A 27,496-nucleotide genomic window follows, 5' to 3' on the forward strand; every position below is an offset into this window, starting at 1 on the left:
AGCTCCCTCCACTTTGCTGACTTCAGATCACTTTCTGTACAATCACCAGAGAGAATGAATCTTAAAGGAACAGGACAGGCAGGAGCTTCACCATAGCTCTGAAAGCAGGGACTTGTTGGGACAAGCCTGGGCTGAAAGCAAAGTCATCTCAGTAACAACAGGACCTGGGTGGGGACAGCCCAGGTCACACCTGTGACCAACAAGAGAAAAAAAAGAGTGTTAATTGCCCACAGGGGAACCTCAAAGGAGGCTGAAAGAATGAAGTCAGTAAGTATGGCAAGAATATTGTGGCCAAGGCTGTTGAAAGATGTCACAGAGCTGTCTAAGGTATATGGGAGCAAGGAGGTTGAGTTGCTTTCACTTTTCTGATTGAATTGAATCTAAATCAAGGGAAATAGAAGAAATTCAATCCATTCCAACCCAATCCATCAAGCCCCTGTCAAACACACACTTTTTGTTAGGAACTTCACTAGGTACTGGGGATATAAAGACAAAACAAAAATTTAAAAATGTCCCTGCTGTCGAGGAGCTTACATTCTCCCGGTGGGTACAATATGTAAACAGATAAGTTAAACCAGAGAAGAACCACTGGCCTTGCCATTTATTTTTATTCTCTGCTCTCCTATGCTCTCCCATAGGCGTCTCCTCTAATTAGAATGCAAACTTGAAGGCATGGGTTGTTTTGCCTTTGTATTAGAACTGAGAACCATATTTGGCAATAGTAAGCACCTCATGTAAATTCCTTCCTTCCTTCCTTGGTAAGTGTATGCACAATAACTTGAAGGAGTCCCACCTCATTTCTCCTTAGCTGGAAAGTGACACAATGCATTACTCCTAGTTCTCAGAAAGTCAGTTAGCCGAATTGTAGGAACACTACCAGACTTGGCATAAGCAGACATGGCTGGAATCCTGGTTCTTCTCCTTCTTGGATACACAACCATGGGTGAGTCAGCTAACATTTCTGCTTTCATTTCATCATGTGTTTAATTGGATGAATAATAATGGCATGTTGTTATGTGGAAATAGCTTTTGAAAAATGGAAAGGACCATATAGACATGAGAGGGGCTCTTCCATTTCCTCCCCTTGCATAAACTCTCCCACACCTTGAATGTGTGTGTTCCTTGTCTTCACCTCATATCAGATGCGTCCCCAAGGAGAGATGGAACAAGTACTCTTTCCTCCACACTGAATCTGACTGCTTTGGATGGTTTTGCTTTGGTCTTAGACTACAACCCAAGTCATTCATCCTCCCTTTGGGTGACACACAAATATATGCATGCACATATATATGTCCACTTCCATGACAGGAGAAGACATTATAGAAGACATTGGAGGAATATTTAATAGGATCAATATTGCTCATAATTATAATAATTCTATGGTTATCTGCATTGGTTTAGTGGCTTTTTATGGACAATCCATGTTGGAGATCTGCTATAAAGTCCAAATTGAAGTAGAGTGAGGTTCTCTGGATTTTCCCATTTGTTGAAGACATTGTGTATACTGCTTTCGGTGCCACATTACCATATAACCTCCTCAATGACATTCAAGGCTGCTTATGAGATTCACCTAGCCATTCACACAGAAAAGACTAAATGGATGAAGAGTGACTAATGTTCAGCTCATTACATGCTATTAGATGGGTAGCCTATTATTTTAGTCTCTAAGGGCATATATATTTATCTGTTTATATATCTAATCCTAATTCTATTTTTATTTTATAGATGTTTCAGATTTACAATTACCTGGACCCAGAGTTATCATTATTATCATTAATAATAATAGTTAAACTTATTTTACTTTCAAAATTTGGAGAACTCTATTGGATGCAAACATATGTGTGTATACTTACACATGTGTGCATATGTGTATATATCTATAAAATCTCATCTGACACAGCAACCCTGTGAGGTAGGTGCTATTATGCTATTATGATCCCTATTTGACAGAAGAGGAAATTGAGGCAGAGAGGTTAAGTGATTTTTCTGGGGTCACCAAACTAGTAATCATATGAAGAAGCTTTCAAACTGAGGTCTCCTTCACTCCAAGTCTGACATCCTATTCACCATGTTACCTAGTTACCTAGGAATAGGACATGAGACGCTCATGTTTGGAAAAATGCACAAAACTCCCAATGAACTTCCTTGGAGCAAAAGTCAATCTTAAATTAAACAATAATAATCTAATGATAGTCAGTTTAGCATAGGAGATGGACGGCCAGGCTTAATGCCCCCAAAACACAGGCTCAAAACCAGAATCTGACATATACCACCTGTGTGATCATCAGCAAGTCACCCATCTCGTGTCCCCAAAGCAACTCTTTAAGATTATAAGTGACAGAAGAGGTGTAGCTTAGTTATCTCTACTTAGACTGCTAGAAATTGAGTCAGGAAGACCCGAGTTCAAATCCTGTCCCAGAAACTTACTGGATGTCTGACCCGGAGCAATAGTTACCTTTTCTCAGCTACAATTTCCTAAACGAGGAACTTTAAATTGCTCCAGCCTTTCTGAAAAGCAATTTGGGCTTTTGCCTCCAAATTTATTGAATGAGCAACCCTTTGATTAAGCAATGCTGTTACTAGGTCTATACTCCAAAGAGGTCAAAGAGTACAAAGAACCATGGGTACAAATACATTTAAAAGTGCAATTTTTATAATGTCAAAGAACTGAAAACTAAGTAGGTATCTATCTGTCAGAGAACAGCTGAAAAAATTCTGGTATATGAATGTAAAGGAATACTATTGTGCTGTAAGAAATGATGAAGAGGATTGTTTCAGAGAAACCTGGGAAGACTTTTATAAACTGACTCAGAGTGAAATGATTAGAATCAAGAGCAGAATTTGAAAAATGCCAACCACACTGTAAAGACAAATGGGGAGACTGGACTCAATGTCCTCTGATATCCCTTCCAACACTAAGTCTTTGATCTTCTCCGTCAGTGGAGGGAGTTTCCACACTGAGGGTTTTCCAGTAAAATCACAGGCTTGTGATTCTCCCCTTCCCACTTCCCCCAGTCTCTTGGTAATCATATGGCTGTAAGTCATGGAACAACACGATCACAGAAAAATCCACATTGTGAGAAACACAAATGACGATGAGTGTCTGATGGGTACAAGTCACCTGTAGTATATTGCCTCAAATGAGGGACATGTAAGAAAGAGAATGGAGGCAGCTTTGGCTTCTCAGAGGCTACACTAGCAGTATTGAAGATCTGATAGCCTACTTAATTGGCAAGTGTCCCAACATAGTCTGGTGATCTGTGCCTGCCTGTCACCTGAGGCCCAGGACATCTAAGCCAATAGACGCTCATCACCAGAATTTCTGTTGACCAAAAAGTTTTTTGTTGTTTGTTTTTTGGCTGAAGAAACTCATCAAACCAGCTTCTGGGGTAAAGAGAGGTTGGTATGTGTGTTTCTGGGAGCCAAAAGAGACACTGATTTGAATTTGAAAGAAGGCAGAATCTAAAGAATCATGTTCTATATGAGCCACAAGGTTCCTTGGAGATAATTTACAACAATGCCCTATTTTTTATTTTTTGCCTTTTGGAGGGCAATTGGGGTTAAGTAACTTGCCCAAGGTTACACGGCTAGTTTTTTTTGTGTGGGTATTAAGTGTCTGAGGCCAGAATCGAACTCGAGTCCTCCTGACTCTGGGGCTGGTGCTTTACTCACTGCACCACCTAGATGCCCCATCAATGCCCTATTTTTACAGGTGAAGAAACTGAGGTCCGGGGAGCAGAAAGGATTTACAAAGGGTCACTTGGTATATCAACAGCTAAGCTCGGGGTCTGGTCCTTTGATCTTCTGCCACATGCCTTTTTCCTTACAGTGAGGGTCAGATTCAAATGACTTGTACACAAGTATTGACTGGCACTTAATTTTATTATGATTATTTCGAAAGATCAAAGACCTTTGTTGCAATGACATTGTTGTTCCTTGAAGTTGACACTCCGCGTCCCATCTCCTGGTAGTTTCACTGACTGTCCTCCTTTGCCAGGATATCTCATCTCTGCTTCCTGGTTTCCTGTCTACCTTTGAGTCCCAGTTAAAGTCTTGACTCCCCAGTTCCCCTTAATTTTAATGCTTTCCCCCTGAGTTTTTCCTCAATTTTGATTTCCCCTATCTTCTTTGTACATAGTTCTTCACACATCATCTCTTCCACTAGACTATGAGCTCCTTGAAGGCAGGGACTGGGTTGTTTGCTTGTCTGTTGTCTTTCTTAATGTTTCCCCAGCATTAACCAAACAGTAGGCACTTAACGAATGCTTGCTGACTCACTATGACCTTTGGAATTCTTCTCATGTGCAAAATGGAAAATTGGACCACAAAGGTCCTGTCCAACTCTGGACCTATGTTCCAAGGATGCTAAGAACCTTCCATGTACCTCACACTGAGTTAGACTTGGAAGGTACAGAGACCAAAACAATATCTGCCCTAAAAGAACTTATATTCTGGAGTGATAGGAAATGACATATGCAGCAATAAATGAAACAAAACACAAATGAAATGAGCAGAAGAGTATTTCAGGGTACAGAGGAGCACTCAAGACTTGGAGTGAGCAAGATTCTCGTTCAGAAGAGGGATCTTGACTCACTGGCATCTACTGGGAGTTAGAGATTCAGGAGCTCATGAAGTTGGGGTTTGTGAAGGATCCTCAGTAGGGGTGAGGTACACTCTCCTAGGGGCACCCTGCCTTGAGGAATCACCTGGCTGCTCCTGAATGGTGGCTGGTCTGCTCACTTCCTGCCCCTTGTGCCTCCTCAGCACCACCTATGAATGCATTTCTCTTCCTTTGCTGAAATCTTTATGGGGTGGGGGGAGAGGTGATCACTTGATGAGGAAACAGGAGCCGTGACATGGCTAGAGCTCAGTTCACCTGCTGTCCAACCCTGGGCACATTTCTGCCTTTTTATTGCTATTATTTTCTTTTTCTTTAAAAGGAGAGGGTTGGGGGGTGGTTAGGTGGCACAGTGAATAGAACACTGGCTCTGGAGTCAGGAGGACCTGAGTTCAAATACAACCTCAGACACTTAACACTTACTAGCTGTGTGACCTTGGGCAAGTCACTTAACCCCAATTGCCCTGTCTTCCCCCCTCCAAAAACCAAAAAAAAAATGAGTGTTGAACTCTATGATTTCACAGGTCCTGTCTAGCTCTCATGTGAGGTCTGTGCACAAATGTGCTGATGAAGAGGTGGGGAAGAGACCAAGCATTTACTAAGCACCTACTGTGTTCCAGGAACCATACCAAGGGCTCAATACATATTATCTCATTTTATCCTCACAACAACCCTAGAAGGCAGATGCTATTATTATCCTCATTTCACAGCTGAGGAAACTGAGGCAGATGGAGATTAGGGGTTTGCTCAGGGTTGGTCTGAGGCAGGATTTGAACTAGGTCTTCTCGATTCCAGGCCCAGCACTCAATCCACAGTGCCCCCTAGCTACTCTGATAATGGCACATATAAATTAGTATACAAGCAGCATTTCATGGCAGCTAGAACATGGGACAGGGAATCATGAAGAACCAAGTTCAAGTCTTGACTCTGCCTTTCCTGGGCAAATCATAGGCTCATTAGAGTGTTGATCTGAGCTGAAAGGGAACTTAGAAAGACCTTAGCCAGTCTAAGTCTCTCATCCTAAAGGTGAGGAAATTCTTGTTCAGAAAGAACATAGGATCATTGAACATAGAAGGACCTTAGGAGTCATTTTACAAATGAGAAGGACGAGGCCCAGAGAGGACATAGGAGCATAGGGGTAGAGATTAAGAGACAGAGGCCATGTAGTTCAACCCTTTCATTTTGCAGTTGGAGAAACTGAGGCTTATAATGGTAAAGTGACTTGTCCAAATTCATAGGATCACAAATTAAGAGCTGGAAGGGGCCTTACAGACTATCTAGCTTGACATCTTCATTTTACAGTTGAAGAACTGAGGTTCTCCAAATAATGGGACCTTAGGTTCCTACATTAAGAGTTGGAAGGGACTTTTGGGGACCATCTAGATGGAACCTCTCATTTTACATTCAAGGCAACAGAACCCAGGTAGTCAGAGGATGTTGGGATTAGATTTACAGTTGTGTGGGACTTTTGTGGCCATCTTCTTGGATACTCTGATTTCAAAGATGAAGAAACTGTCATTTTCATGACTCTTTGTGAGTGGGCTTTTCTTGACAAAGTGGTTTGTCGTTTCCTTATCCATATTATTTTATAGATGAAGAAATTGAGGCAAATAAGATTAAGTGACTTGCCCAGGATCACACAACTAGTGTCTGAGGTCACATTTGAACTCAGGTCTTCCTGACTCTATGCCCAGTGTTCTATCCACTAGGCAACCTGGCTACCCAGAAACCAAGATACAGGTTAAGTGACTTGTTCAAGTACCCAAGTATTAAGTAATAGGGTAGATATGAACCGTAATCTTCCAACTGCAAAACCAGTGGCTTTCACACTCTAAGTCATGGTTTCCTCCATTTATTCATCTGTCAAGTAAAGATAATGATGCCTATAGTACATACCTTCTCATAAAACTTAGAGAAACAGAAAAATCTTAGCTATTGTTCTAAATTGAAGACCTAGGCAATGTATTGGTTTTAAAGGTACTTGGGACCATAGCCCACTCCCTTTGGGAACCCTTCCAAGAGCAGAGAAGTTGAAACAGAATTATGGTTGAAATGGTGGAGATGATATGATTTGGTGAGTGAGAATAGGTGTATGTTCTCATCAGTCCTCACAACAATCTAGAAAAGGAAGGGATGGAAAAGGAGGCAGAATGTGGGAAGGAGAGATCGTTCCTCTAATTTGACAGAAGACAAGTTAAATACTCCTAAAGGACAAAGAATTTTCCCAAAGTCGGGAGTAGGGCTGCGAATAGATCCCAAATCTACTCACTTCCTGTCTCCTCAAGCATTTCTCTGCACCCCCACCCCTAACCCCATCAACGCTATTATATGATTATAGAAGAAAATGCCTTGTACCATACTCCCCAGTGACCTCCAAGCTCCTATCTTTAACTGCTTTTCACACATCTTGAATTGGATGTCCGGTAGACATTAAATTCAACATTTACAAAACTGAACCCATTATATTTTCCCCCAAACCTTCTCCCTTCTCCCCTCCCCCTTCTCTATTACTATAGAGAACAACATCATCCCCCCAGTCCCTTACAAAGACTGAAATTCTTGACTTCTCACTATCTCTCACCTTATTATTCAATCAATTGTAAAGATCTAAGGATTTTATCTTTGAAACATTTCTCAAATAGGGCCCCTACTCTCCTCTGACACTAATACCATACTGACACAGGCCCTCATCGACCTCACACTTACATTATTGCAATAGCTGCTGAGGGTGTGGTCTGCCTGCCTCAAGTCTCTCTACACTCCACTCCGCTACATCCTTTGCTCAACCACCAAAATGATTTTCCTAAAACTCAGGCCCGACCATGTCACCCCACCTTCCCCACTTGATAAACTCCAGTGACTTCCTCTCACCTCCAGAATCAAATACAGAACACTCTGCTTGGCATCCAAAGTCCTTCATAGACTCTCCCACTCCTATCTTTCTGGTCATCTTACGCCTTATTCCCCAAAACACACTTTTTGATGCAGAGACACTGGCCTCCTCACTATTCCTTGAACAAGACCCTCCATCTCTTGGCCCTGGGCATTTTCTCTTGCTGTCCCCCTTGCCTGGGATCCTCTCCCTGCTCAGGTCTATCTCCTGGCTTCCATGGTTTCTTTTAAACCCCAAGCAGAACCCGCCCTGCCCCTCCTTATTCCAGGGTCTTTTTTCTCAGAATTCTTTTCTCTCCATTTTGTATGTAGTGTGTTTGTGCATCTTCACTTGCTTGCTGTCTCCTCCATTACATTGTGAGCTCCTTCAGGGCAGGGACTGTCTTTTGCCTCTTTTTATACCTTAGCATAGTGCCTGGCATTAGTAGGCTTTTGATAAATATTTGTTAACTGATTGCATTAGGAAGAGCCTTTCCATTTGGAAGTCTGGGGAGAATCTTAGGGCCGCCACATGAAGCTATTCAAATGAAGACTTGGCTAGGACTACAGAGTTTTCATATGGCTCTTGTCGATGGCAATCATCCAACAGCATTTCAATGGATTAAACACTAGTGTATTAAGAACACATGTCTCATATTTGCTTTCAAAGGCACACTGTTGGACATATAGCAAAATGAGAGTTGAATGGCTTTGGAATGGATGTCAGGCAGGTTCTAGATCCTCAGTAGACACAGTAGCAAAACCTCAAGCCTTGAGGAAGGTGGGGGAAGCTAATTTATAGGATGTTTCTTTCCCAAGATGTGCCTTTGACCCTCGCATATGAATTCAGAGGCATGTCTGGGTTCATGATGAGCCAGAGCCTGTCCCTTCACCATGATCCAAAGCAGCTGGGCTGGAAGCTGAACACAGCTGCAAAGACACACTAGGTCATTCGTGTGGAAATGAAAAAATGCCACTAAATTATGACCCTGGCCATGGACTGTACCAGCTCCCTTCCAGGGGGTGTTTCTTTTTTTATCTTGGACATTTTGGGCCCTGTGGAACTTGGCAGGGGAAAACTCTTAAACCAGATTGAAATTATTACCTTCACTGCTAAATGGCATTTTTTTAAAGGAGGAAGGGAAGGGGATTGATTCATTTAAACCATATTTTCAGAAAACAAGTTCGATTGGGAGTTGAAAAATTGCTTAAAGGTCAAGTTTTGCCTTTGATACTTAAAAAAAAAATCTGCTGAGCATCTAGTCTGTCCTTGACTTTGGGTCTACACCCACCATTGTGTTGTCTTTTTTCCATCTTAGTAATGTTGAGATTTCATGTGGCCAAAATAGAACCACTGGCACAGAAGACAGAAAAAAAAGCCCTCCTTATGCGGGCAAAGGCTCCTTCAGAGCTACTCTGTTGCCAGCAATGGACCTGGTACTGCTGAGCTGTAGGCTGAGTTTTGAACCATAGATTGGCATAAAATGATGGAATTTGCAGTTTCAAGACATAGGGGTAGAGGTTATATTACCATAAATTTCTCCTGAGTGAATGTAAGATAAAACTCCCTTTCTCATAAAAATATAGTGTTATAGATTTAGAGGAGTGAGCATTGTTGTGCTGAAGGCAGCTCAAATTGACTCAGGAGAGCCCAGTGTTAAATTTTCAGCATCATAATTTACTCCTCAGAAATCAACAAATGCTACAACTGAGGGCTTGATTGACTACTTAGTTGGTCATCATGGCTTAAGGAAGTAATGGAGAAAATGTTAATACTGCAGATTAAACTTGAAAGTATGTCTCTTATATATTTCCCCTCTAGTGAGCTGGTTGTTAAACATTTAGCAGCCTCCTCCTGTGGCCAGGACCTTAGAGGTCACCTGATCTGACCCTTTACTTTACAGATGAGAAAACAAATAAAGTGTTTTTTCCCACTGCATCCTCGTTTTCGCCCCCCTCCTTTCCTGGTACCATCTCTTCTAGTCTGATTTCTCATGATTTCTCCTTTCATTCATCGTACATTCCAACCAAGCACACTTTTTCTTCTTCGTCCACTATCTCCTGCTTCTGTGCTTTCAGATAGGTTCTGTCTGAAGGCCTTGAATGTCACTTCTTCTTAGCCTCTTGGAAACTCCCCTTCTCTTCAAGCCCCATGCCAAGAGCCACAAGAGGCATTTCCCAAAGCCAGGATTGTTGGTGCTCTGCCCCACCCACACACCTTGTATCAGCCTTGAATTATTTCACATTATGTAGATGAATGTTGTTTACTGCCAGGAGACTGTTAGCCCCTTGAGGGAAGGAAGAATATTTTAATTTTGTCTTCACATACTCAGCATCTAGTATGGTTTTGTTGTTGTTCAGTCGTGTTCGACTCTTCATGGCCCCACTTGGGGTTTTCTTGGCAAAGATACTGCAGTAGTTTGTCATTTCCTTCTCCAGCTCATTTTACAAATGAAGAGACTAAGGCAAACAGGGTTAAGTGACTTGTCCAGGGTCACACAGATGGTGTCTGATATCACATTTGAACACAGGTCTTCCTAACTCTAGGCCCATGCTGTATCCTTTGTACTACCTGTTACCAATGTAATAGGTGCTTAATAAATGTATGTTGATTTGAATTCAGCTGAATTCCCGGCAATTAATATAGATTGTTTCCATGCCTAGCTCCCGTGTACCTAACTCTGATGCTCAGCCTCTACCTCTCTCTCACCCTCCATACCCAAAAGGTTCATACGTCTAGTCTATTCTACCTTTGGAACATTTCTCGGATACACCTGTGCCATCTTCTCTCCTCTGACACTTTCAATATCCTGGTGGGGGCCTTCATCATCTCATACTTGGGCTATTGACAATTCCACTCCAATCCATTCTTCACTCAGCCATCAAATTCTGCCTTAGACTTATAGCTGCATGACCCTAGGTAAATCACTTAATTGATGTTTGCTTCGGTTTTGACCTCTATAAAACAGAGTTAACAATAACATCCATCTCTTAGGGTTGTTGCAAAGATCAGATGAACTAACAGGTATATAGAAATTTGCAAACCCTAATACAGTTATGTGTGGGATAAGAACGACCTTCGCCCAAAATAAAATAAGCAGATATATCTCCAAGGAGAGACAGGAAGGGTTTATTTAATTATTTCTTCTTGCAAGAAAGGTGGTCTGGCTACTAGAGGCAGTCTAGTAGGAGAGGAAAAATACAAAATGCAAAGCTTGGTTATATACCCAAGAGACCACCCCTTCTCCCCCCACTTTGACTTGTCCTGTTCCCATTAATCAGGAACTGAGGCGCACAGTTTTAACTTAAAAAATCTGCTGGCGTTCGCAGATAAAATGTCAGTAATATCAAAAAGCAGAAGGTACATATCTAGCGGACATGAAAACAGACAAATATGTCATCAGTATCATCTTAAATATGAAAGCAGACAATATTTTATGAATCATGGAAGTTTTAGAACATGGTGACCTGCCTGGAGTTCCACAATAGGAGTTTCAATTTTATAGTTTTACAGGTCAGATGGTGGTCAGTGGAAACAAGTCTGAAACATTTGGACTTATGGTTAGATTTGCAAGGTCTATGTCCCCCCCCCCCCCACTTAGCTAAACTTAGCAAAAACTTCAACTTATGACCAGAGAAGCAAGGCAAGGGTCCCAGCCCAGGTTGCTAAGTCTTTGGTACTTGAATACAATTCTATTCAGATTTCTGGAAAGTTCTCACTTTAATTTCATCCAGTTATATAAAGCCCAGTTATTATTACTGTCCCAATCAAGAAGTTGCTGTAGCTCCCCATTACCCTTAGGATAAAAATACCTGCCCCTCTGTTTGCCTTTTACAATCTGATTCAAGCCAGTCTTTCCAAGTTCAGTAGACATTACTTCCCCTCACACACTCTCTGATGTGTCAGAGACACTCTTTGGTCTCTCAGATAAAAAATGCACTCCCAATATCTCTTCTCTCTCTTTTGAAATCTCTGATTCCCTGAAAAACTCAATTCCAATGCCATCTCCTTCAAGAGGCCTTTTCTGATACCCTCCCACTTTTAAGACTTTCAGCTTCAAATTACCGTCCATTTTTATATAGCCTATATTTACTTTTCTATGAATATGATGTATCCTGGTAGAATGTAAGTTCCTTGAGGTTAGAGACTGTCTCACTTTGATATTTGTATCTCAAAGGCCTATATCAAAAGTTCCTGGAACCCGGAACAGTGGATGCTGTAAACGATGTTGATTCATTGATTGATGAACAGGTGTTGCCTATCTTCAATTCAGTTTAACAAAAATATATTAAGTCTTAACTTTTCCAGGCATTATTAAGTGTTAAGGGATACAAAGAAATAGATGAAATAATCCTCACCCCATTACAGTTGCCATTCTCCAAGAGGGAAACATTTGTTATGTATTGTTATTTTTTATTTTATTTTAATTATTTAGTATTTTATATTTATTATGTATTATTTGACCCTGCTACTCACTTGAGTTGCTGTCCAGTTTCCTCTCTTCTTTTCATTCTAGAAATCTGAGGTATGAATTCATTGTTTTCACGTCCCCTCCTTTCACCTCCTTTCTTGAAGTCTTATAATCTGGTTTCTTTTCTCATCATTCTAAAAAAACTGTCCTTTTCCTTTGAAAAATAGGTGTGCATTGATTTAGTTTGCTTCTTCATTGTTTAGATTTCCTGCTGTATCTCTCTCATCCATCCTTCAAAAACATGATTTAAAAAAATGAGAATAAGGGAAAAAAATTCAGTAAAACTGATATTACATGGCAGGTTCCACTCACTCCTATGGACCTCCCATTTTCTGTAAAGGAGTAAGGAGAGGTGCCTCCTTATTCCTTTTCTTTGACCTCAAACTTGCTCTTTCTAATTTTATCACACTCAGTTTCAAACTTTTCGTAGCTGCTGTTATTTCCATTCCATTGTTGCTGTTGCTGGGTATGTTTTTTTCCTCCCTCTCCTTACTTTACTTTGGATCAGTTCATGTAAGTCTTTCTAGACTTCTCTGTATTCATTATGTTTGCTTCTTCTTACAGAACAGTAATATTACATTCATTTTACAAGCCATTCTCTGATCAGTGAGCATCTGTGTCATTTCCAGTTGTTTTCTATCACAAAAAGTGGTGCTATAACTATTTTGGTAGCTAGGTGGTGCAGTGAATAGAGTTCTAGGCTTGGAGTCAGGAAGACCTGAGTTCAAATCCAGAATCAGACACTTGCTAGCTGTGTGACTTTGGGCAAGTCACTTAATCCTGTTTGCCTCAATTTCCTCATCTATAAAATGAGCTAGAGAAGGACACATCAAACCATTCCAATATCTTTGCCAAGAAAACCCTAAATGGAATCACATGGAGGTGAACATAACTGAAATAACTGAACAACAAAAATTGCATTTTTTGTATGTACTTTTTGGGGTGATTGAGGCAACTAGATTGCTCAGTGGATAGAATGCTAGGCCTGTCAACTTACTGAGTTAAAATCTGACCTCAGACACTTAGTAGCTGTGTGACCCTGGGCAAATCACTTAACCCTGTTTGCCTCAGTTTCCTCATCTGTCAAATGAGCTGGAGAAGGAAACAGCAAACCACTTCAGTATCTCTGCCAAGAAAACCCCAAATGGTGTCACAGAGAGTCAGATACAACTGGAACAACCCAACACCATCACCACCCCAATTTTAGTAGTTGAATCTATACAAGTGTTTCTTCTGTTTTAGTAGATAGACTTCCAAATATTTGTGCATTTTGTAGTTGTCTTAATGGGATTTCCCTTTCTATTATTGCCTCTTGGCGTTTGTTATTATGTAGAAATAATATTGGTTTTGTAGGTTAATTTTCTGTCCTTCAACTTTGCTGAAGGTATTAACTGTACCAATTGTTTCTTTGGTGATTCTACAGCATTTTCTAATTAAGCCATCATGTCATCATCAAATAAAGATAGTTCCCTCTCCTCTTTGCCTGTATTTATGTTTTTAATTTCTTTCTTGTCTTGCTGCAATTGCTAGTGCTTCTGAACTATATCAAATAATAATGGCTAAAGGAACATTCATGTACAAGCAATTTCTACCTTGTCCAAGAGACCTTTTCTGCTCTCCTTCCCTCCCTCCATCCAGGGCCTTCTACCTGAAATCATACTTCACTTATACAGTCCATAGCTTGTGCAGAGTTATTGACATGTAGTATGGATCGTTAGGCTGTCACCTGTTCAAAAGCATGGACCATCTTTTTGCCTGGCTTTGTATTCCTGGAACTTATCACAGCGCCTGTTGTACAATAAGCACTTAATAAATCTGTCTGAGATGTTAAGTGACTTGTAAAGGGCAACATGTATGTGTTGAAAGTAGAACTGGAATCCAGGTCTTTCTGGCATCCAAGGCAGCTCTCCAGCTATGAGGCTGCACTATTTCTACAAACAAATAGTAATAAAAGCAGGAAGAGCATTGAATGCAGAGTCCGAGAACCTGGCTTGGAATGCCAACACTTACTCCATGTGTGACTTGGGGTAAATAATTTCAAGTCGTTTCAACTTTGTGGGTCTCCTCTTCTTTAAAATGAAACTGGACTAGATACCTCTAGAGGCCAATCTAGCTCCAGAGTTATGGTGCTATGAAGTCAGTCAGGTTTTCTTGCCCTCATCTGTAAATTCTCTCTCTGTTTCTTTCCCTCCCTCTGTCCTCTCTCTCCTTCTCTCTTGCTTTCTCTCTCTCTCCCTCTTCTTTTCTATCTTTCTCTCTCTTCCTCTTCCTCTCCTCTCTCTCCTCTCCTTTTCTGTAACTTCCCTCTTTTGCTTTCTCTCTCTCTCTCCATCTCCCTCCCTTCTTCCCTCTCTCCTCTCTTCCTCTTTTTCCCCTTCTCTCCTCTCTGTCTCTTTCTCATTTCTTTATAGATTGGTGAAAGTCATCAAAGAATTGTATGAAATGAAAAGGAGGTAGAATGTCACTAAAGTGAGAGGAAGACAATTACAGGTAGAGCGTGGACTCCACTAAGTCCCTGGGAGGGGGGGGGAGTGGTAATTGCTGCACTTGGGATTTCATCAGCGTAAGGCAGAGGCATTAAAGGTGGGGCCATAACACTCCTGAGTGGGGCCAGAACTACATTAAAATGTAACAAAGAGATGTTTAATAAATCAATACGCACCCAACAGGGACCCATTTGTATCTGAGTTTGACACAACTGGATGGAACTCCCAGGTGAAGAAACTCCATCTACAGAATCACAGGTAGGCTCTGACTGAGATTTAAACTCTTTTAAGAGCAGCCTCATGCATCAAAAGATTAAATGACTCACCCAGAGCCACTCAGCCAATATGTGCAGAGTCAGAATTTGAACACAGGTTTTTCTTGGTTCTAAGGCAGTTTTCTATCAATTATAATAACAAGAGACTGAGGAAGCCCTCCAGCAGGTCTGGTGGACTGACTCCCTCTCGTGCGCTTATTGGAATATATAGACAGGAGGGACAGGATAGGCAGGCATGGCTTGCAAGCTGAGTTAGCTCAGGGAGTAATAAGCCAATGCTTAGTATGAAGGGTTTTTTCTGAGGAATTACCAATAGGACCTTCTGCCTACTGGACAGTCAAGCCAAGTCAACAGGCAGTAAATATTAAGCAGGTACCAGGCACAGAGTTAAGAACTAAGAATAAAAAGAAAGATGAAAAGTTACTACTTTCAAGAAGCTTACAGTCTACAGGGGGACAAAGATTAAAATAACTAGGGACGTGACACATATACATGCATGTGTGAGCATACATGCGTGTACATACATGTATGCGCACGCTCACATGTGCTTGCATGCATATGTGCATAGATGCATGCATGTCTGTGTGCATGCCGGTATGCATGCGCAACACACACACGTGTGTATGTGATGCAATACATGTATGTGCATGAGTGCATGTGTTCACACATGTGTGTATGTGCATGTGTGTGCACGTTCATATGTGTGCATGCCTGTGTGTGCACAAGCGCATGTGGATATGTGTTATAACATTAACCTAAGTTGACAGACAGTAGTCAGGATTTGAGTAGAATAAATGTGATTTGAATGACTTAGTAGTTAAAGCCCTATAAATGGAGTTAGGAAGAACTCAGTTTCAATCTCAAATTCTAAGATTATTATTTCTAACTGGAAGGGATTTAGGAGTCATCCAATCTAATATTGAGGAATCACTTTATAGGGGAAGAGATTAAGCATGTATATAGCATTTAATATGTTCCAGGCACTGCCTGAAGTTTTTTTTTTTTTTTTACAAATATTATCTTATGTATTCTTACAACAACTCTTTGAGGTAGGTGCTCTTATCCCTATTTTCCAGTTGAGGAAACTGAGGCAATCAGAGGTTAAGTGACTTTCCCAGGGTCTTACAGTTAGCATGCCTATGAGGCTGAATTTGAACTCAGGTCTTCCTAGCTCTAAGCCCAGTACTCTGTACCTCTAGCTGCCTATATGAGGAAACTGAAGCCAGAGAAGAAAGATGGATAGATTTAACTTCAGAGAACTAGATCTAAATTCCACCTCTGTCATTTACTACGTGTCTGACCTTGGCTCCCTTTTCTGTAAAATGAGTGGGTTGGACTCTCTCTCAGGTCCCTTCCAGCCCTGGATCTGTGATGTCAGTCATTACTAAAGAAATGGGAGGTCGAGTTTACTGGAAGACAGCCAGACTGCTTCAGTACTTTGCCTGAGGGTCAATCCTAAGTTCTAGTAACTTTACACAGGGAGGATCGGGGAGGGTAATTCAAAGGCATTCAGATCCAGCATCAGGGAAGCCACTCAGGTCAGAACAGGACAATCCATTCCCTGTATTTGAGTTGTGTTTCTACTCCCTTTTTCCTTATGTAGCAGTACCAGGGGCTGCAGGCATCAGACCACCAGGACCAGAGACTGGGTTCTCAGGCACTTTGAGGCCATTTTTCTTCAATTTTTGCTGCCAGAAGACAAATAAATTCAGTTCTGGGATGGCAGAGATATCCTCTTACTTCTTTATCTTCATTTGCCAGATGAGGAGTGACAAACAAGATGGAAGAGAGAGATTCAGGCCCCGTGGAACACCTTTGGACTCTGTTGTTAGTGGTTTGTGTCCAGGAGGACATTTCTGCTGGTTTTATGGATTCTTTCTAGAAAGTTCCTCAGGGGAAGGCCCTGGAACTCAAGCTTTGGATGTCCTGGGAAACTAGATCTCTCTGAAACTGTGGCCCAGAAACATCCAAGTGGATGCCAGCAACTTTAAAATCAAGTTCTTCCTTTGCCTTTTCAGCCTATGGCCTGAGGAATGGAGTGCCAGGTGCTACTGAAGGGCAAAGAAAGCCCATGAAAAACAATGGGATTGCACTTTGGGGGAGGGGGAAAGGTCTTACAGATGATTCTCCTTATAAGGGTTCAAAGTTCCTTGGTCCCCATCTGAACTAGCAGGTTTCTGAGCAAAACCAAATGTCCTGGCAATCAGCTCAAAGCAGGCAAACATGAAAAAACATCCGTGTGTGAGATTCTTTCTCCAGCCCTTTTTGGGCATGGGCTGAGGCTCCACCAGCATTCCAGGAGGCTGACAACCAATGGGGCCTTCTGTGAACCCTCTTGGCTTTGCCTCGGATCATCCAGACCAAAGCTTTTTCTGTCACCCTTTTGATAAAATCAGAATCATGAAATATAAGAGCAGTGTGCTGCTGCCTGAGAGGTCAGCCAGTCAGAGAATCCCAGAATTTGAGATTCTTGGAAAGGTATTCAAGGGGTCATTCAGTCCACCCTATAACTGTCCATGAATTGCCTTGGCAAGATCTCCAACAAAGGGTTTCAGGCCATGAGCACATTTGAAGGCCTCCAGTGTGGCAAAATCCAAGACCTTCCAGGCAGCCCATTCAACTGTGGAACAGCTCTAGGAGATTTTTTCCTGAAATTTAGTCTCAGCTGGGTTCTTTGCACCTTCAGATGACTGCCCCTGGGCCTCTCCTCTGGGATCAAGCAGAACATATCTAATCTTTCTTCCATGTAACACCCTTTCAAATACTTCAAGGGAGCTATTATTAGATTATAATCTAATGGTCGCTAGGTCGCAGGTTCCTTGAGACTAGAGACTAGTATTTTTCCCATCTTTTTGTATTAACAGTGCTTAGTACAGTGCCTGCCACATAGTAGGGACTTACGAAATATTTTTGAGTGAATGAATGAAACACTGTATGTTGTGCTAGCCACTAGAGATTCAAGTAGAAAGAATAAAATGATCTCCATTCATTGGATGATTGAACAAATAAATGGATGGATGGATGGATGAGCGAATGAAAGAATGAAGGAAGGAAGTGTCTCTTTTGGAACTGTGGTTATGGTCAATGCCAAACCAAGAGCAGAAAACCACTTTTCTCACAATCTCTCAAACTGAAAAGTGTCCGAATTGGAAGGGATCTCAGCATCTAGTGAAACTCATGCCTGATGGTCATCCACCTCTTCCCTGAAGGGGAACATCTCTTCCTCTCCCCAACTTCTGCATCTCATCTCACTAGTGGATACCTTTAATTATTAGTGCTCCCCCCAACATCAAGCCTCAATTTCCTTCTTGCCAACATTGCCCATTTTTGCTTCATGGCTCTGCCTTCTGGGGTCGAACAGAATGAGACTGATCTCTCTACCATGTGACAGGCCTTTAAATTCTTGAAATTAAGAGTCTGGGGTTTATCTTTTGGAATATGCCCAGCGTTAGTACTTTTCATTCTCTTAAGATGGATATTGGGTTTTGTTTTTTGCTGTTTTAGAAAACAGACACAAGCTGTTGAGGTCAAGACTGACAAAGGGTGACTGGTTAAGCTAAAACACACTGTTTGGAATCAAAACAGAAACAAAGCATGGCATAAAATCACCCAGGATAGTCTTTTTCTGTTGCAGTTTATATCTTGGTTCTGATGCCATGTCCAGTGAAAAAGTGAGCTCCAGATATTTTATGGGGAGAGGCGATGTTGCTGGGGGAATTGGAGGAGGTGAAGCTGAAGAGCAGAAAGGGCAGAAGGTTCATCTCCTTCAAGGTCATTATATTGGAAGTTAGCATGGTGGCTGCTTCAGATACTGGTTGGGTGACCCTGAAGTGTCATCTAACCCCTCCTTGCCTCAGTTTCCTTATCTGTTAAATGAGGGGTGGGGTTGAACTCCACCTCTAAGATCCTTTCTGGCTCTAAATCTCTTATCCTATGAGTTGCCTATGTTCACCCAGTGAATCAGTGTCTGAAGAGAGAATTGGAACTTTCTTTCTGTACTCCCAGGAGCCCTTGCTTTAGGATGACTTTGAAGGGGGCATCACTCAACAGAAAAATAAAAGTTGTAAGATTTTTTACCAAATGGGACATGAGAGGTTTTCTTCATGGCCACCACTGTCAGCTCAGGTCAGATTGCCTTGACCTGAATTACTACAGTAGAACTTTTCTTTATTCTCCCAAGTCTTCGATTTCTATTCCTTCCTTCCACCAATGTATCCCTATCTTAGCCCCCCCCGCCCACGTCACCCCTAAACTTCGCTGTTTTTGTCCAGCACACTATCCTCTCTCCATTCAGTCAGTCCCCAGTCCAATCATCTGATAAATCTTGTCAGTTCTGCTTCAGCATCACCTCTAGCATCCATCTCCTTTCCGTCCACATGACCACCATTCTAGTTGTAGTCCCCATCACTTTATCGCCTACACTATTTCATTAGTCTTCTAATTGGCCTCCAGCTTCCAATCTCTTCTTAAAATACTCTCTCCTCAGCTCAGCTAACAAGGTGATTTGCCTAAAGCAGGGGTTGGACTGTGCCTCTCCTCTACTCTAATGAATTCAAGAAGTTCTCAGTTACTTCCAGGATCAAATATAAAGACCTCTTCCTAACATTTAGAGCCCTTTGCAATATGGCGAATGTCTCCAGTTTCATTACACATCATCCCCCCTCCTATGCACTCTAGTTAAGCTACAATGATATTTTTATCCCTCTTGGGGCAGAAGGTGGTGAAGCAGATAAATTGCAGGGTCTTTCGAGTCAAGAAGACTTACTTTCTTGAGTTCAAATCTGGTTTCAGACACTTACTGGCTATGTGACCCTGAGTAAGTCACATAACTCTGAGCCTTCTAACTACCAGTGTCCTCCCTACCCCTATCAGTCAGGTGATAATAAACATTTATCAAGTTCCTACTATGTGCCAGACATCATTCTAAATGCCGGGGACCCAAAGAAATGTAAAAAAACAATCCTTGCTCCAAGGAGCTCACAGTCTAATGGTAGACACAGCATTTGCAGCAACATACAAATAAGTGATATATTGAATTAATTTGAAATAATCAATAGGAGAAAGGTATAGGAATTAAGAGGGAATAGGAAAGGCTTTCTGTAGAAGGCAGGCTTTTATCTGGGACTTGAAGGAAGCCAGAGAAGCCAGGAGCAGATGAGGAGTGAGGGCATTCCAGGCATAGGAGTCAACCAGTATTCATGCTGCATGTTATCTATGTAACCACATATATGTGTACATCTTAAAGTTAGAATATTTTATGCACACATGCATGTACATATATAGGTATGTACACATACATATGTACATATAAATACATACACTCATAATATACATATGATATAATGGAAGCTCCTTGAAGGTAGGGACTTGTGTCATTATATACAGAGTGACTAGTATTATACCTGTCACATAGTAGGTTTGATGATTAAATGACTTGCCTGCATCTGGGGCCACCTCCAATTGTCCTGATTTTCATCTTGCCACTGGATTCAGATGGCTCTGGAGGAGAAAGTGAGGCTGGTGACTTTGCACAGCCCTCCCTCACTTCAATCCAACTCAACTGCTAAGTCAAGACATCGCCTTCCTGATGTCATTAGTCCCCTTTGAGAAGGAAGGACAAACAGCCCCAAGTGACTTGCCTGCACTCCCCCAGTTAGTAAATGACAGAAGTAGAATTCCAATTCTGTTCTCTCTCCAGGAGCATTGTAATGACCTATTAATTTCCCTGCCTCAAGTCTCTCCTCTCTCCAATCCATCTTCCACTTCGGCTGCTAAAGTAATTCTCCAAAAGAGGCATCTGACTGTTAGTCCAGTACTCAGTAAGCTTCAGTGCTTCCCTTTTCCCCTAAGCTCAAATATTAAATCCTTGATTGGACGTTTTAAGCCCTCCAAAACCTGGTGTCTTCTTACCTTTCCAGTCTGTTTATATTTTAGTTTCCTTGAGGCACACCACAATTCACCTACACTGGCCTGGCTTGCTTTCTGTTCATACCTTTCCACTGGCCATTCCTTCCTTCCCCATCTCCCAACCATGCCTCCCTCTTAACTGCCTCTTAATTTCTTCTCTGCCTTCCTTCAAGACTCAGCTTATTGCATCAAGTGATTTCTATGTGGTCTTTCCATTCACATTCGAGTTCCTTGAGAATTGTGACTGTTTTTTCTTTTTTCTTGTATCTCTAGTGCTTAGCACATGCTTAACACATACCCATCTGTGTGCCTAATTAACTCTAAACTCTGTGCTCTCCCCATATCACTACACACTGTAGAATGCTCCCCTTTGAAAGCCTTCCTTTTCTGCTCTACCATGATGTGACATTCTCCACTTGGATATGAGTCACACCTTCGGTGTGGTTCTAGCTCTATGCAGGGATGGGGCATAAATTCATCAGCCTCCTGTAATTAGAGATGGGTAAGTCCCATTTGATATTCAAGTCATCCTACATTTCACCTAGCATTCTCCAATTAGCAACTCCTGTTCAACCCATCCCAGTTCCAAAATATATCTAGGTATGCATATGGCAGCACAGGTGGATAGAGCGCAGGACCTGGAGTCAGGAGATCTGAGTTTAAAAGCAGCCTCAGACACTTACTTTGCATGATCCTGGGCAATTCACTTAACTTCTGTCTGCCTTAGTTTTTTTTACCTGTAAAACGGGGATAATAACTGCACCTTTCAGAATTGTTGTAAAGATGAAATGAGGCAATAGTTGTATAGTGCTTTCTGTTATATACATGCTAGCTATCATGTCATCAATACTTCATCACTGTCTATATCTCCCTTTTTCCTTTCAGTGGTTTTTTAAAGATGTGGCCATAGCTGTGATTGAGAAGATGGTGTGTTGTGAAGTCCTTTACCTAGTTGAAATACATAACAAGCATCCTAGAAAAGAGGCTCTCTTGCTGGCTACCAGATATGCTGTTCATCATCACACTTGTCAGTTAGGAGGATAAAGGAATGAGGAATTCTTTCAAGTTTTCCAATGTAAGGTATCATAGAATCGCAGAATTACAAATGGAAAAGAAATAGACAATAAATTCAAAGCTATCCCAAACAACACAAGATTCTTAGGGTCAGAGTCTTGAAGCTGAAACCAATAGTATCTAATCCTCACATGAGTTTGTTAGATATAGATTATATATATATATACATACATATATATATGCTAGCTGTCACATCCTCAATACTTCATCACTGTCTATATTTCCCTTTTCCTTTAAGTGATATTTTTAGATGTGGAAATAGCTGTGGTTGAGAAGATGGGTGGGTTGTGAGGTCCTTCCCCTGTTGAATAGACACCAAATATTCTAGAAAAAGGACTTTCTTGCTGCCCATCAGGTGATAATAGTCAGTAGGACAATGGAGTAAGGCATTCTTCTAAGGTAACATATCATAGAATCAGAGCATTACAAATGAAAAAGAAACAGACAATAAACTCAAAACGATTCCATGAGATATAAGAATCCTTACAGCCAGAGACCTGAAGCTGCAAACAATGGCATCTAGTCCTTTGATGTCATAACTAGTAGTGACTTTAGAACCTAGAACCTAAAATAGAACCTGGAATATCAGGGTTAGGGTGAGGGGACCCCAGATCTAAGATACCTGCCCATTTGACACTTGAGGAAAATAAAATACTAGCAAGATGCTTTGATCAAGAGTGGTAAAGGGTTTTTAGTGACACAGCAGGGTACTGGTATTTGCCAACATTCTTACACCAGCACTACACGCAAGTGCTTCCTTACATCACGACAAGCCACTACACTGTTCTAAGTGTGGTACAGGAAAAACAAATCAAAATGAGAGTTCCAATAAGTGCATGCAGTCAAAATTTGACCCCGAAGTACTAGAGGCATTAACTTGAACCATTTCTCATGACCACTTTCCAAGTTACTCTCAGGGTTTCTCTCAACAACTGGGAGGGCTCTTCAGTATTTGAATTTGCAGACTAAAAATAACGAACCACCATTTTGGGATCTTGTTGAAAGGTTCCCTCCCCACCCCTTGCATTCATGAACTGCTCTACATGGATCAGCTTGCTGCTGTTAACAGTGATCTGATTACTTTTGACACCAGTTAATTTAACATCTGCAGAAAGTGGACTCGTAAGCCATAGAGCACTTTCCACCCTGTTTCATCTACAGCTCCCAGATAGAAAATCAACCATCCTGCCAGAGTCTGAATGTTAGTGATGCCTGTTTAAACACACACACATTGTCACAGTGAAGAATGAAGTATTTACTCATTGGGAAAAATATGGTGTTTTCTTTAAAGCTTAAATAGGTTTGGGCTTCCAATGATTTTTCCTGTTAGCAGTTCACTGTACTTACCTTTCATCTTGAATACAGAAAATGAGTGCATAGTTATGAAGCATAATCAGATTATTTTTTTCAACAGAACACTTGTTAATATAATCTCATCCTAGTAACAGGCAATTGTCCAGAGCAAGCTTGATGATTACTCTCAATGCAAAATGAGAAAACACACACACAATATTTAGCTGCAGTATCTGAAGAGACCTTTCACAGTCCTCAGCACAAATGCCTGCTGAAAGAAGGCCTGGGAGTGTTTAAGTGAAATATCCACTATGGCTAATGAAAAGAACTTGCCATTCTTTTTAAGGAGGTCAATTCATCTGCATTAAGTAGAAGATCTGTACTTTGACAGTGGTTTGGTTTCTGCCATATAATGTAGAATGGATTCCAAATGGGAGGGAGAACTTATGTCTTCTGGTGGCATTTCCAGGGAGCTTTGATAATATGGTTTATATAACCTTTGCTTATAGCTGGAAGGGACACTCTGGGCATCATTTAATCTCACACATTCAACTCATAGATGAGAAACCAAAGCCCAAGGAGGCTGACATTACTTGCCCATTTCTCTACTACAAAGGTAGTAGAGAAAGACCATAGAGAGGACCATAGACTTTGAGGTGGAAGGAATTTTAAGACCACGGAGTCCAACCACTTTCTTCACAAATCTGGAAAAGTGAAACCCAGAGAGGAAGAAGGGATGTTCCCTGTGTGAACCAGTAGAACTGGGATCAGAGGAGCAGAGGCTTAAGTTTGGAAGGGAGCCTAGGATAATCTAGTCTAAATCCTGAATTAAACAGAGGTGACCACTGAGGCTGAAAAATGAAGTGATTTGATCATGTAATAAAAGTAATATGGGAGCAGAGTCAGGATTCAAACCCAGGTCCCCTGGCTTCAAAGTCAAGACCTTTGCCTGATATCCAACATTACTTTCCCTGGAGTCTTCTGACTCCACATTCCATGACCTTTTTATTCACTGTGCTGATTCTATATCCCAAATGTTGATGGACCTGCTATTAACAAATAACTTGAAATAGACAGCATATGAAGGAAGGGGGGGGGGAAGCATCCTATTTGACTGGCAAGATTAGAAGCACACTTTTATAAAGGGGTTTTATGCATCTTTCCCAAAGACTTACCAATTGGCATCACTAAGAAGAAAGGCAGCCAGCAGAGGATGAAGCAGCCCACCACGATGCCCAGGGTTTTTGCTGCTTTCTTCTCCCTGGAAAACTTTAAAAGCCTCACAGAGAAGTGCGTCTTGTTCTTGGAGCTGGATCCGGAGCTGCTGGCAGAGGGTGCATTTTTTCTGTGGATTCTGAGTGTCACCTGCTCTGAGTCTGACTTGTCTGTCTTCAGGCCATGCTTGAGGCCCTTGCTTTCTCTCTTGGCTACCACATACACTCGGCAATACATCACCAGGATGATGGCCAAGGGGATGTAGAAGGATCCCAGGGCTGAGAAGAGCACATAGCCTGGCTCTTCGGTGATCTGGCAAATGGTCTCATCTTCTGGGGGCTGCTCTTTCCAGCCAAAGAGAGGCCCAATGGAGATGGTCAGGGAGAGGGCCCAGACACACATCAAGGCCAAGAGTCCTCTTTTCTGGGTCACGATGGTGGGGTAACGTAAGGGGTAGCTGACCCCAATGTACCTGTCAATGGAGATGATGCACAGGCCCATGATGGAAGCAGTGCAGCACAGGACATCCACAGCTGCCCAGATGTTGCAGAAAATCCTGCCAAAGGCCCAGTAGCCAAGGATCTCCAAGATGGCTGAGAAGGGCAGCACTGTGGAGGTGAGGAGGAGGTCAGCTACAGCCAAGTTGACGATGTAGTAATGGGTCACAGACTGCAGGTGCCGGTGGCAGGCTACTGAGAGAATCACCAGAATGTTCCCCAGCACCCCAAAAAGGATGAGCCCTCCCAAGATCACACCCAGCAGAATGGCCTTGGAGATATTCACTGGCTCCTGGGCGTGGGTGCAGTTGGTGCTGTCCGAGGCATTCTCAGGGAGAAACACCATGATCCCCGGAACACCACCTGGGCAAAATCCGAGATGTTCTAAAGGGTCACAGAACAGTTCTCTGGGGAATGGGAAGTTTAGTCAGGTGATGAGTCTATCAGAAGATTAAGTCTCCTAGGAGTGCAGGCGCTTGGCTTGGCTGAGAATACCGACGAGATAGACTGTCAGAAGCAAACCAAACTTAGCTTGGAAACCCACAGGAGGCAGGGGAAAACAGAAGGTCGTTCCGGAAGGCATGGTGGGAACTGCAGGACCCACGGCCTCTGGCCCCTCTACTCCCGGCCCCACCCAGCTGAAGCCAGGCCGGGGGGGAAGGGGATCTAACTTGTTAGCGGCAGCACCTTCCAAGGCCCGGAGCTGCCTCTTCTGAAGGAAGTTCTTAGCGTGGGGAAGGCATTTCGAAATTGGGGATTGGGAACGAGGATGGGGGAGGGGAGAATTAAACTAAAGGGGATGCTGGTGTACTTCGCTTTCTAACTCTCTGGGTGAAGCGAAGACCCAGTATCCCATGAAATAAAGGATTAAAAATCAAATAAACAAAATCTACCTCGGCCTCCCCCTCCCCCCTCCTCCGCGTTAGCTAGAGGCTAGGCCTTTCACCATGCCAAAGCCTCAGTCTCAAGGGCGCCAGGTCGAGGTCAAGCGATGTGTTCTTCGGTTCTTGCGAGTTCCTTCTCCCCTGAGACCGCAGGAGTCATCTGGAGGGAAAAGGAGGTAGAGGGAGGGCCGCCCCTCCTAGGACGCTGTTCTCATGGCATGTCCCCGATCCAAGGGCTAAACGTGCAGGTGGGGAGGAAACCCTGGAGAAGGCTGCGGTGATTCCGGGGCTGGCGGCTCACTTCTGTTTCCCAAGCCTCCTGGAAAAGACCAGCGAAAAACGGAGGGTAAGTGTGAATAAAGGCGGGCTCTCGAGGCCACCCCGTCAGCGTTCCGGGAGGTTCTAGCCGGCAGGTTCGCCTTCATCCCAGGACCCTTGTTCTTCTCCCCCCAGCCCACGCGCGGGACAGAGGAAGCTAAGCGCGGGGATTGTGCCCCCTCACATCCCCTGGATCCTAAACACCGGCGTACGGGCTCACTGCCGGATTTTCTACTCGCTCCGTCGGGCAGTCCAGATTAGAAATGAGTCAAGTCAGCGGACCCCATAATATTCTTGTACTTCCCCCCACCCCCCGAGGGAAATGAAACCCCCACTGCTTCTGAGAAGTCGCCGTTTGGGAAGTGGGCAGAATGCTGTCTCTGGAAGAGATGTTACGGAGATGCTGCCCCTTTATTTTACTGAGAGGGGAACCGAGGCCCAGAGAGGCGAAGCGGAGAGAAAAGGAGTTCAAGGTCACAGAGAACAAGCGACGATGCCGCCCTGGTTTTCCTCTCTCCGGGGCCAGCACATTTTTGACCTCTCCAAGAAGCTAACAGTAGCTAAGCGTGGATTCTGCCAACAGGTGCCCCAACATCCAGTTCCTCAGAGGGAGAACTGGGCTGGATGTGACTCGCTGGGATGAAGAAGGGTCTGGCCTCGGAGGGAGACTCGGAGGAGTCCGGCCCCGGCGTTTGCAGCCCACTAGCGCAGAGGACGCACACCCTGTGAATCCGCTCGGAGCCCGAACCTGAGCCGCGAGCTGAGGAGCTGCAAAGCCGCCCGGAGGCTTTCTGGGCCCGGGCAGATGCGGGGGTGGGCAGGAGCGTAGCAAGGGGCGTGGGACCTCCCTCCTTCCACAGGGCAGAGGATTCTTTTCTCAGCACCTAGCTCAAGCCGTCACTAGACAATACAGCTGTCCATTCTGATCCCCGTACTGCAGGAGACAGGGACCCGCCGAGCCTCCGAGCGGACTCCTCACCCTGCACCGCGGCGGAATGTTTGCAGCTGGAGAAGCTGCTGGCTAGAGCAGAGAAACCCCAGGCGAGGGAGGAGGGGAGCCGACACAGGCGCTCCATCCCCGGCTCCCCGGCCTGGGGGCGGGGCACAGGGACAGAGGCCGGGTGCTGGAGAAGGCGCAGGCTTTGGACCTAGCGAGGGAAGGGCTGCTTCGGGTCTGGGACGGGACCCAGGGACTGAAGTCCTGACTTGGAGCTGCAGACCCTCGGCTTGGGATACAGGTGGATCAGTTAGAAGAGCTGAGTTCCAGTCCCAGCTCTGAGGTTTAGGATCTATGTGACCTAGGGCAAAACACTTCAACTCTCTGGGCCTCAGTTTGCTTATCTGTGAAAGGGGAGGCTTGAGCTGGTTGGTCTCTAAGGACCTTCCAGTTTGGGATCTGTGATCCTATGACCCAGCGCCCTTCTTGGGCATTTGCTCAAACCTTTACTTCCGACCCACTTTGTATAAATCCGGCAGAGGTGTGTTGTGTTTTTTTTTTTTTCTTAAACACTTGTCAGCTAGAAAATAACTTCAGGGAAAGTGTGTGCAGTGGGAGAAAGTAGAGGATTGTGCGGGGGCGGGGGGGG

At 43.2% G+C, this 27,496-nt stretch overlaps 1 protein-coding gene and 1 long non-coding RNA gene across 2 annotated transcripts in view; one reads left to right on the forward strand and one right to left on the reverse strand.

Moving 5' to 3' along the window:
• ADRA1A (adrenoceptor alpha 1A) overlaps positions 1 to 27,496 on the reverse strand; it is a 118,264-nt gene that overhangs the window by 89,340 nt on the left and 1,428 nt on the right. The window contains exon 2 of the mRNA XM_069067024.1: positions 24,172 to 25,911. Within this exon, the coding sequence (XP_068923125.1) occupies positions 24,172 to 25,054 (883 nt within the window). The 5' untranslated portion in view covers positions 25,055 to 25,911. The remainder of the gene's footprint in view (positions 1 to 24,171; positions 25,912 to 27,496) is intronic.
• Positions 563 to 22,952, forward strand: LOC138145382 (uncharacterized). Its single transcript, XR_011164220.1, has 3 exons — positions 563 to 943; positions 1,726 to 1,912; positions 21,515 to 22,952. It is a non-coding gene; the product is annotated as an uncharacterized lncRNA (long non-coding RNA).

This window comes from Petaurus breviceps, unplaced genomic scaffold (assembly GCF_028583685.1).
Source record: "Petaurus breviceps papuanus isolate PSGF00001 unplaced genomic scaffold, PetGlider_PUasm1.0 139, whole genome shotgun sequence".
Lineage (NCBI taxonomy): Eukaryota > Metazoa > Chordata > Mammalia > Diprotodontia > Petauridae > Petaurus > Petaurus breviceps.